The 11,981-nt window shown below is 42.5% G+C and overlaps 1 protein-coding gene across 1 annotated transcript in view; it reads right to left on the bottom strand.

The window, feature by feature from the left end:
* Nucleotides 1-2,766: 2,766 nt before the first annotated feature.
* The window catches only part of rnd2 (Rho family GTPase 2), a 29,146-nt gene continuing 19,931 nt past the window's right edge, over nt 2,767-11,981 (bottom strand). Inside the window, exons 3-5 of the mRNA XM_054759104.1 lie at nt 9,963-10,072; nt 7,773-7,907; nt 2,767-3,155 (exon numbers count right to left, since the gene is read on the bottom strand). Of these exons, the coding sequence (XP_054615079.1) occupies nt 2,886-3,155; nt 7,773-7,907; nt 9,963-10,072 (515 nt within the window). The 3' untranslated portion in view covers nt 2,767-2,885. The remainder of the gene's footprint in view (nt 3,156-7,772; nt 7,908-9,962; nt 10,073-11,981) is intronic.

The following is an 11,981-nucleotide window of genomic DNA, read 5'->3' as shown; positions in this document are numbered from 1 at the left end:
TGTTAATAGTGCTTTCATGAAGTTATTTCCACCAATAACGATGATTCATGTTTCATCATGAAATAAAGCTATTTGTGACAACTGCTTTTAACACCATTAAAGTAGCCATTTTGGACACGTACTGTTTTTCTTCTGTAATTGTCCCTATATTGCCATAAGTTCCTGTTCATTCCCATTGACAATGTTTTGAGAGGTCTACACTGCAGGTTAATTGTAAACAGGCCAATAAAAAGAGGCTGAAAGAGAGCATAGCGCCCTCTATAGTAGTGGAGGATTCCAATAAATGCTACATACTTGGAAAAAAGCCGCCTCCAGGGCCATCTTTAAGGACACGATCCTGCCTGCAAATTGTTGCAATTATGTCAGGAGGCCATATTGTTTTCTGTGTCCTCCTGGACAAGAAAGGGAGGAGAAAGTTAAGAATGAAGAATGGTGTAGCTTGAAGCCACAACAGGCATTTTTTAATCCTGCCAGTAAAAGGCCAAGAGGATGATCTGTTCACAGCGAGAGAGAGAAAGATGGAGGCTGGACTTCCTGCTGTGGATGGAGTGAATGGCAGACTGTGCCGATAAGATCTGCTAGCAGCAACTTCAGAGTCGCCTTAAAAGCCTTCGTTTTGGCTAAAGGTAGGAATCATATTTACCACACCAATAGAGGGCGACATTGCAAGGAAGCATTAGGGGCACACTGAAAAGTAATACAACAGTTAAAATAGTTTGTAGATTATGAGACCAAACAAACCAAATGTGAAGATAAAAAGTTGTACTTCTACGAGAAAAAAGTGTAGTCGTAAAAACTTAATGTTACGAGAGAAAAGTGTGATCTTGAAAGAAAACCGTTTAGAAAAACAGTAACATTTTGAGAAAATTTTACAAGAAACAAACGGAGATAAGTCACCATTATCGCAAGTAAAGTCATGTTGGGAGAAATGTGGTCATGTTTAAAGAAAACAGCCCGCGGATTTAATTTACGAGCACTGCATTTTGAGAAAAAGTTTGTAATGCTGTCAAAATTTGACAAGAACATTTTTGCAATAAGTCATAATGTTACAAGGAAAAGTCAGCGTTGTGAGAAAAGTTGTAAAGTATGGGGGAAAAAAGATTTTAAAAATGTAATAAGTCGCAATGTTACCAGAAAGAAGTCGTATAAAAAGACTGATTTCAGAAGATTTTGAGATATTTTGAGAAAAAGACTGTAATGTTAAAACAAAAAAGTCAAAATTGTACAAGAATTTTTTTGCAGAATGTTGCGAGAAAAAAGTTATGAGAAAAGTTGTAATGTATGAGAAAAAAAACTATCATGAAAAAAATCATAACGTTAAATAAAACAGAATTATGAGAAAAAGGTAACATTATGAGAAAAAGCTCGTAATGAACGAATTTTACAAGAAAAACATTTGGTAAGTCGAAATGTTACAATAAAAAAGCCGTATTTTAAAAGGAACAAGTTGTTATGAGAAGTTGTAATGTATGAGAAAAATGATATCTTCGAAGAAAAATCGCAACGTTAAAAAGAAGTCCGAATTTACAAGAAATAAAATAACATTTTGAGAAAAAGTTCACAAGTTAAAACAACAAAAGTCTAAATATTCCAAAAATGTTTTGATAACGCTACAGCAAAAAAGTTAATGGAAAAACTATTATGAAAAAAGTTATAATGTTAACTAAAACAGAACGCACAAGAAAGTTCGTAAATGACAAAGCCACAGTTTACAAGAAAAAATGTCTATAGTTGCAATGTTATGAGAATATAAAGAGTCGTAAAAAGAGATTTATTTTTTTTAAAACAAAACGTCGAGAAATCCGAGTGTATGAGAAAACTTATGAAAGAAGTTGTGTTCAAGAAAAGTCACAAATTAGGAGAAACAAAGGTAACCTCTTGAGAAAACAGTCGTAGGTTTTACGAGAAATAAAAGGTAATTCGCAACGTTACGAGAAAAAGAAAGAAGAGGCTGCATTTTCACAGAATGCCGCAGGACGGTTGTGTAATGACAAAGGTTGTACAATTATGAGAAAAATGTCACAAAAAAACAGCTACCAGACAGGTGGGCGTCACCAGCACCCCTTGTGGAAGATAGTGGCACTGCAACAAAAGGTGGCGCTAAAGCTTTCCCTTGAAAGAAGGTTTTTAGTGACTTGTGGAGCGTCTAGACTGGGCTCCTCACTCTCAATGTGAACCAAACAACACTAAAAAATAAACGGCAGCATCCACGCAGTAAAAAGACATCGTCATTATTTCTAGAATACACAGGAGGAACACTTTCATCTCCAGTGACCAGCATCTCTCGTTTGAAGGATTAGCGTTAATGACATCACCTTGCAACGGAGCAGTAATAAAAGTAAAAGAGCAGCCAAAAAGCTGTGATTAGCTTTGCCATCTGCAGCTTCTTTATTTCCAACATTAGTGAAGAGTAGCACAAAATAACATTTGACTTCATTTTTCCACAGAGACGCCGTTAAAACACAATTAGTGTTTAGATGAAAAGCAGATATGTTCATTTTTCTCTCAAGAATGCACTTGTGGTAGCGATGTGTGTGTACAGCTTATAAACAACCAAACCATTTCTCACTCATGGCTCCACTCCTTGAAGGGTTTTTTTTATTTTAGTTTTTTTTAACAAAGACGCAGCAGGACAATCATCACAAATCATCCAACTTGAACATTGTCATCACTCTCCTCTGCTCTCGTTTTGTCAGAGATCACTTCCGCCCTCACAGTGTCCTTGTGTTCTCATTTTGACAACACCCCCCCCCCCCCCCCCCCCGAAAAAAAGCAGATTTCCACAGTGCAAAAATAAAAATACCAACAAAGAAAGAATAAATAGATGTCCTCTGGTATATATATTTTTATGTACACTAATATTCATATGATGGAGGGCTGGGTGTCTACATGAGCACACAGCTCTTGGCCCGGTCCTTCCTGAGGACGGGGGCTTGGTCCATGGGTTCAGTCCGAGCGGGCAGCGGCGGGAGGGGAAGCTGCGACGCCCGCTTGAGCCCCCGGCGGGAGCTGCTGCGCTTCAGCTGCGGCTTGTGCGGCCGCCGCACCGACGCCAGGGTGGTGATGTGGAACACGTCCCGGACGCTGTTCTCCGACACCTTGGACGTGCACTCCACGTAGGCCACCGCGCCCATCTGCCGAGCTATCGTGCTGCCCTGCAAAGCCAACGCAAAACATTGAAAACACGAACGTTTTGCAACACAACACATCATTCAGGAAGAATGCCTAGGCGCTACCGTATGTGCACTGAGGAAGGACAACCTTGTTTTTGTGCTTTTTAGTTAACTTTTACCCCTATTATGTTTCCCAAAGGTGAGGCCCATTCTTCTGATGGCAGCGCATCAGTGAAATTGGAGAAATGCTGACCAATATTGGCCGCATGTTGGTTTAAGCCAGGGGTGTCCAGCTTAAAAGGCAGGCACATGACTCCACACCTGAAACGAACCAATCCAAGGACTTCAACTATCATCATGAGCAGTGAAAACACCCCGAAGAGTTTAATTTCAAGTTCGGAAAGTCAAAGGAATCCTCTATCGACTATCCACAGGAAGTTATCGGGAAGTAAATGGAATAAAGAGAAAAGATTCAGTGTCCCAAGTACTTCTGTCCAGATGGTGGTCAGTAGCCATGTGCATGACGGCTGTTAGCTGTTTTATTTTGGTGGGTTACTATATCCCGTTATTGCTCCATTACCGTATGCTTGATAGGACTCTCAGCAGCTTTTATAAAGAAATGCATTCCATTTCCACGTGTGTGTGTGTGCGTGCGTGTGTGCGTGCTGAGTGAAAATGAAAGCTACAACATTAGATTCTAGCCGCTAGCTAGCTACTGTATTTGTGCTGACAGTTGAATCTGGCTGGTGTATTTTCATAGACCTTGATAGCCTGTTTCCACACCGTTTTTATGAAACCCTGCTTTTATTACAGTGCATTACGCTCGCACTTTCCCCACATTTGGCACTTTCCAATTGCGCTAGCTGTCATCTGCTTTTACTCTAAAACCAACCCTGAAACACTCATGTCTTTCCCTCGTGCCGAGTCCTCGGGCTTTTAGCGGTTACAGCTAGCAGTTTTCATTGTGTCTAATGGCTGCGATGTCAACAGTGGAGGGACAAAATGCGCTTAGACTCTCAACGTGTCAGGGGACAGATGGTGTAATTGTGTTGAAGCAATTTTAAATAAAGTTACATTGCAGCCACCTCCCCGGTTGTTCAATCAGACAGAAAAGCCTTTTTCCACTGTACTGAATCACCTCTTCTTCTTCTCGTCTTGTTCCGCTTTCTCAGAAGATCAACAGGTTGCCACAGATGAAACGGAGGGGCCGGCGTTTCCCACGATTCAATGTTTCATCTCCGTGGGTTTGATTTTTATCAAGGCGGTGCACAGCGAATCCCCGTGTGAGAGGCGTCCACGTCCTCGTTAGGCGGAACGGCCACGTAGGACGGTCGCGGGGCAAGGAAGCCGTGTGATCTCAGGCAGATTAGAGAGGAAATGTCTCGGGTTCAAGCAGTGGCCACTCTCACTGGCCGAGACTTTTGCTGTCAATCTTGACATCAACAAAGTGGGATAACAGTGAGGACTGTTGTTGGATTAGCGTCTAAAGTCTGGCTGGGGGGCTATTTGCAGGTCTCTAGCTTGTTTTTTCATTGGCCTGCAGCATATTCAACACACAAAATGAATAGTGAACACTAATTGCATGTGAAAAATAAAAGACGTTTTCCAGAAAATAAGGGAAATTATTGAATGTCACTCGTTTTATCACCACACACAGCAATAAACCTAGCTTACAAGAACACACTCGCTGGCAGTAAAAGCACTTTCTCTGAACCCATTGTCAATTTACCATATTATAAATACTTCAAATACGGGAAACTATTTAAGACAGGAGTTTCCTGGGGAAAACGGGAGGGTTGATCATGAAACATGAAAAACACAAAAAGTTCGGAGACACCTTCTCATTCAATCGCAAGAAGAAGCGTCTCCAAACTTTCGACTGGTGCCGTGTAGTAACTTCTTAGCACATCCTGGCCTAAATTGGATTTGGTTTTAGCATCTTTAATGAACAAATATGAAAAGAACATTCAGAAAAGGTTTGCGTTCCACTTCCTTTCCTGCTATCTTCTGCTCTTGTGACACCCACACAAAACAATACACCGTCGTTACAATCCTGCTGTGAGAGGTTTCTAATATTTTGACCCTCTCATGTGGCTAAATACAATTTAGAAACGTCTCTCAGGAGGATGCAGTACAATTGTACACTACTACACACCACAAGCACAATAATATCCGTGATTCCCATACAGTCTGCATGCGGCCCGCTACTAATAAATTTGGACCGCCACAGATAGATTTTTTGTTTTTCAAGATCTGGTGCTACGTCAAAATAAAAAAAATAATACTGGGACTCTCAATACAAACCCGTACAGTATCATCATGACTTCTTAGCACACCTCATACACATACCACAGCGGTCTTGGACGCGCATTATGATGCATTTCCATCAATACATGGAGCCCAGGAAACATCATAAATGGCGCACGTTGTGTTGTTAAATAAGGTGTAAAATCAATCCAAAAAGCACAAACACCGAGTCAGAGATTTTGAACGGCTTCAGAGTTGTGCGTCACGGACGATTATGTCAACTGGACGATGACGCCTTAGCCCCACGTGCCGCCACCCGGCACCGCATATAGATTGCAGTCCTGTGGAAAACACTGGATATGCATAATGATAAATTGGCATGAGCATTATTATTGTGGTAGAAAACAGTTTTTGAAGCTTGCAGGTGTACCTAATGTTGTGGCCGCTGTGACATCCCAGCAGCGGGACGAAGAAAAGGGCTGAAACAATTGCTTATTGTGATGCTTCGCCTCCTCCTATTTGACACAGCGTAGCGTGTCATCTTTTGTTTGTGCGTCTTATTTACAAGAGCGCTCTGTTTTTCAAAGCTGCATCAATTTAGTGGCAGACAAGGGGAGGAAAAAAAAACACATTGTGTTTGTGAAGGATTTTGTGTGGCGCTAAAACAAGAAAAAAAACAAAACAAAGCCCCTCGGCTTTTAGTGCGTCCATCACAGCAGAGAACAAACGGAACGTGCTGGAAGCTGATTAAAATTCACAGATTAGCCTAAGAGTTGATCAGCCTTCTCTGGCGTGGAGGTCACAGCAGCAGGTGATAGACGGGGCCCTCGCCTCATTTGTCAACGTCTGTTTGCTAGTCCAAAACTTCAAATATGCATGCATTTCCCTCCCACAGAGAGGAAGCCCACAGTCAAAAGCTCGCATCGCTCGTCAGCAAAAGTACGACAAAAGTGCACAGAGCAGCGATATGTCAGCGCGAGGGTTTCTCACATTTGGTTGTTTTTGCTGGGAAAACAAACGAAAACAGCCGATGTGATCTTTCACCCCCCTCCGTTAACTTCAATCTGTTCTCGTTCAGAATCAGTCGGCAATGATGCATTTGGGCTACTTTGGTCTACTTCTCTTTGAACTTTTGTCACAAAGCCACAAAGCCCAGTCCACTGTAGTTTTTGTTTGGTTTACCGTCTGAAAAACTGTTTCTTGCCTCGGTTGGTTTCTTTTTCTTTTATTCTTTTAAAATTTTTTAAATACAGCCTCACATTCAAACACCTTAAATTCAACTAGGGATTTTTATTTATATTTTTTTATGTAAGAATGTGTGTGAATGTGAATGCAACTAACTGAGAATGCAAATACAAAAAATACTCATTTACAAATTTACCAAACAACAGTTAAAACAGTTGTGAAATATTATTACACCTTTAGAACCACGTACACAGTATTATGTCAGTGTCTTTTCAGTCTAATAGCTTCTCATAGAAGGCCTGCTTGACACACACTCGCATAGCACAATCACAGTTGCGCAACAGTTAGATATGACTGATGGCAAAATACTGGAATATTATTATCACACCTTTAGATTCAGTCTATTATCTCAGTGCATTTTCAGTGAAATAGTTTCTCATAGAAGGCCTTCTTGACACACACTCACATAGCACAAACACAGTTGCACAACAGTTACATGCATTGTCCAGCGCTGTAACCAAATATATTGCTCTTATTTTTTTTGAATTTGAAAACCTTTTAAATTGTGTGATCATGACTACTTCTCAATGCAATCTCCAGAACCGGCAAGAAAGGCTAAAGAGAAGAAACAGCCATTACGCAACAAATAATGCGTCCCATTAAAAAACTAAGTGAACATAACGTTGTGAATCATCCAGAGGGAAGAGTCAGGCCTTTCAAAGCCGTGATGTGCGTCTTCCTGTCAGTTGGCCACTTGATGGCTCACCTTTTCCGCTGCAACCAGCCAGCTATTTTTTGTTTTTCATTTCATTAATGACAAGTTGTTGTTTTTTTCCACCAATAGGAAGATGGTGTCATGTTTCACTGCCTGTTTACTTTTGCTTTGAAAGTGCACCGAAAGCACTGTCAAATGAGAAACAATGTGACAACCGAATGACAAAATCATGGCGAAGAACATTATTGATCATAAATCTGCTTTTACTTGACCTCTTTACCCTGTTTTCAGACTTGAAGTCTGCGCTTTGGAGGTGAGCAGAGAGGGAGCGCGTGTGTGGCTGCGTGGTCATGCTACGCCACCTATTTTCCGCGTCTGTGAGGTCAAAGACTCCTTAGAGTTAAAATAGGATGAAAATTCTAGACGGTAAACATGATGCATAGACGGCCCAATGACTGAATGAACAGGGACAGCAGGTCGTATCAATCCTAATTGTTATGTCATTTTCTTACCTGCTCGTGGGTAACAGGGATGAGCCGTTGCTGGGAGAGTTCCCTCAGGGTGTTGACATCCGTCCTCATGTCCAGCTTGCAGCCCACCAGGACCACTTTGGCACTGGGACAAAACTCCTGCGTCTCGCCTTGCCACTGCAGAGACACCAAATACGTTGTTCATCCATTCTCATCGACTAATCCATACTTTCAGGTACCGTTTGGCAGCCATGTATAAGCAGCAGTTTGACATGCTTGGCCAGGTACTACAAATAATACCTAGTAGGAGCTGCCTTTGCCAATGGACAAAAATAGGACATGGTGGAATGGTGGAAAGCAGGCTCATTCCATTTTGTAGCACATCTGTCCTTGGCAGAGGTCTGTGCGTCATCTAAATGGCTTTATGCATGGAGGAATCAAATTAGCTCGCACGGCTATGCCATATGTCACATAATGGATTGCCATTTTTATCATGGCTGAAGTCAATCGATCAATATTTTCCTCACACAAGCTTTATAAACACTTTACTTTAGCTTGTAAAAGATGCCAAGTGAGGCTCAACTGAAACAACAGGTTCTTCACCGCCGGAATATTCCGCATTCCATGCGCCCGACATCAAGTCGTACTCGCAGCCTGATGTCCAAGTCAACCTTTGACCTCTCAGCCCCTCCCCTTATCTTGCTGCCAAGCGCCAATCACAGGCATTGATTGTTTGACCCTCTCTCTCCTCTCCCAGCTGGCATCCAGCGACCTTGCTTGTCAGAGCAGGTCAAGAGTCTAATTTGGGATGGCCTTTGTGGCAACAGGTTTTCCATGTGGGGGCCCTGGGCTGAGATTACCGGGGGGACGGTTCCAGGAGGGGGGCGGAGTTCAGGGGTCATGGCAAACCCCGTTCCCCCCGACTGTGGAGAGATTCATGGGAAAAGCAGAGCTGCCCCCCCCTTGTTGACAGCATGCATTGAGGCTTGCCAGGATTGTTGTGGGTGTCCTGGGTTAGATCTACAAAGTCTACCAGGGGGCGGGGGGCCAAATTTGGAAATCCCAGCAGTGCACTAAACACATCAGTGTGGACCAAGAACACACACACATGCCCACAGCGTGTTATCCACATATGATCAGAACATTCCATGGGGTTTTTCTGTCTGAAATCGACTACATGGGGGGAAAAATGTATTAAACCGTGGAACAAACATCCAAAGCTGGTCCTACCTTGGTTTTTTCGTGATGTCAAAACAATTTTTCCCATAGGAAATAATGTAAATAGAAACAAATCTTTCCAGGGTCAAACAGACAAACCTTGATTAACTGAACAAGCAATGTTTTTCAGCAGCATTTTAACATTCTTAACTGCCACACAAGTGTAAAAACACAAGTGAAACGCTGTAGAATTAAATTCATTCATTAGTGGTGAGCAGCTATACATTTTAGATTTTAAAATGTGTTTAGCAAGTATGAATGGTAGAGGTTTCGGGAGCTGACTCTAATCTAATCATTGTAACCCATCACTCATATTGCAAATGTTGATCTGAAATCGGAGGCATACGTCGACATCAGGCTGGCAGGAGGGTTTGGAGACATAGACAATATTAAAACAGACATTTCTGGGGGGAGTCCTGCAGATTTTTGCCATTTGCTGCCATTTGCTAAAACTGCTTTTCTTTACCATTCTCAACTGTCCGAGGGATGTAAAAAGACTCTTCTGTGGTTGCACAAAAATAATAAAAAAAGAAAACACACTTGTGGAGTTCTTCTGTTGAAGGCTCTCGTGTTGTGGTGCTAATTTTGAGACACATTTTTCTACATTTCCAAAGTGCGCACCCATTTAAAGTGTTCCAATTTTGCAGTTCCACTGCAGCAAGATGTTTCACAGTATATCTCCTCTCCATCACTGCAGAGAGTGTTTTTTTTTTCCATTCTCATTAAGAGTGAACAGCTTCTCTCTGCTCTTTGATACAGCTGCTGAGGCTAATTTGCGTATCTGATATTCCTCCCGACTCCCCCTTCTGACCTTCCATTCTTGCGAGGATTGAAGGTCAAGTATCCGTGGACATTTTGATGAGATAAAAGAGCGCCAGGCTAAAAACTGGGCTGCGATTTGCTCGATTACGGAGGAGCCACCAGAGGGCACAGGGATTAAAAGCGTGAGGTTCTCCCGTGTCGGAGCAGATATTAGACCCAAAAGTGGTGAGAACTGAAAAATGTGAGACTAACCTTTTTAATGACACTGTCCAAGGTCTCTGGGCGGCTGATGTCAAAGCAGATGAGCACGGCGTCGGAGTCGGGATACGCCAACGGCCTCACGTTGTCGTAGTAAGAAGAACCTGTGGACACATGATCGACATATGGCAAAAAAGGTCAAAACAGTCGCTGAGAAATTAATTTAGCCTTGTTTTGGAAGAGATTTAACCATGAGCGTTTATTCACCCATCGACCATATGGCTCATTATGTCAATTAGACACACACTGCTCATGTCTAAAGGTGATGTGAAGGTCATTCATGCAGAGATTTGGACACGCTGCAGGCTTCAATCTGCTTGCACATGCTAATCAAGAGTACAGCACAACGTCCAAAGTTCTCATTTCAAAACAAAATTTCCCATAAGAAATCACTGTAATTTCCGTACGATTGAGCGCACCTGAATATAAGTCGCTCCCACTAAATTTAAAGAGAAAAAAAAGATTTGTACATATATAGGCGGCACCAGTCTATAAGCCACATGGGATATTTAGTACACAGGATACCTGCTTTTTCCCCAAACAGTGTGTGTAACACAGCTGGTTAAACAGTAGCCTACCAGAAAAGTCATTCATTGCTGTCCTCATCTTCTTCCAAAACCACTAAAGTAGTCTTCTTCAGTGTCGGAAATAAACAGACATATTTAACATAATTCCTTTTGTCACACACTTTGTCTCGCTCTCTCTTTCGTTGTCCCTCTCAGTGTCACTTTCGTCGCGAGGCAAATTAGCCCTTGAGCTTGTGCTGTCCTCTTCATCATGGAGTACTCCAGCCTTTCGAAACCCATTGGTGATAGTGGACTTTTTGACACGGCTCCACACTGTCAAGATCCACTTGATCACCTTTAACTTGAAAGCTGCATCACATGCATTTCTTCATGTGTTTTCCATGATGAAGGGTGTATGCACGAAGGCCAAAATGACTTTTCTGAAGATTAGAACGTGGCCATAAATTGGCCGCTTCATTGTATAAGCTGCAGGGTTCAAAGCATGAAAAAAAGTAGCGGCTTGTACACCGGAAATTACGTTTTTCTAAAGTCGAAATGTCAATATTGGGATAAAAATTAGATGTCGGCTCATATGGGTATCAGTTTTTCTGCCGATAACTCCAGTATATTGTATGAAAGTGCTTACGTGCTCCACACAACAAGCGTGCTCGCTCAGTATGTAATTAATTGTTGTCAGTAACTAAACCCTTTCCTGTATTGCATTACCTTCAGTTTCAGGTTCTACGGTTATTATCACATTGGCTTTGCTTTGAATTGTGCACATTTTCCAGAACTTTTTGGTACTTCTTGAAATTGCACCAATTTTTGGAGTGTGCTACTTTGAAGGTCCCGCTGTATCTTTCAGGCACAGCTTTGGTCTGCTTTTATCGCTATTAAGAATGTCGAGTGGTCACTCAAAGCAGCCCCTCGGCCCGCCGCTGTAACCTCGCTCTGCTCCTGCACACAATTCCTAATCATGTCGAGAGTTGAGCAAACGCCAGCACAAAAGGCCAAACTGAAAGGGCGAAGCCTTTTAATCCGCTCGACTCATTCCTCAAACTGTCCGTCTTTGCAGACGATGTAAAATGTTCCCAGAGATTCACACACTCACCTCCCCGCTCGTGCTCGTTTGTGCACCTTGATCAAGTTTGAAGGCAGACAAGCTTCTGTGTTGCTCCTCTGTCTAATTAGAGGAAATCTAGCTGGGTTCTCTGTGTGCTCGTCTGCACCCTCCCCGTATAAAGTCATACTTTTGCACAGCAGCAGCATCAATATTGTGTGCAGCATGCTGCACGCCTGCTGCTAACAGACTCCACGCAAGCAGTCATCCTGTCAGGGTGAATGGACTCCAAACCGAAGCCTATTTTAGCATCACTATGTTCCCCTTTGTTAATGGCAGAATGAGGCGACAACAATAGCGAGCACACGGCGCCCGTCATTCAGCTCGCTGCCCCCTGTTGACCTGCTCGCTCCGCCCCTGCAGGGAACAATGCAACAAACAAGCATA

The sequence above is a fragment of the Dunckerocampus dactyliophorus genome, chromosome 18 (genome assembly GCF_027744805.1).
Source record: "Dunckerocampus dactyliophorus isolate RoL2022-P2 chromosome 18, RoL_Ddac_1.1, whole genome shotgun sequence".
NCBI lineage: Eukaryota > Metazoa > Chordata > Actinopteri > Syngnathiformes > Syngnathidae > Dunckerocampus > Dunckerocampus dactyliophorus.
The sequence above is the reverse complement of the archived record's forward strand: the minus strand, read 5'-3'. Positions and strand labels throughout refer to the sequence as shown.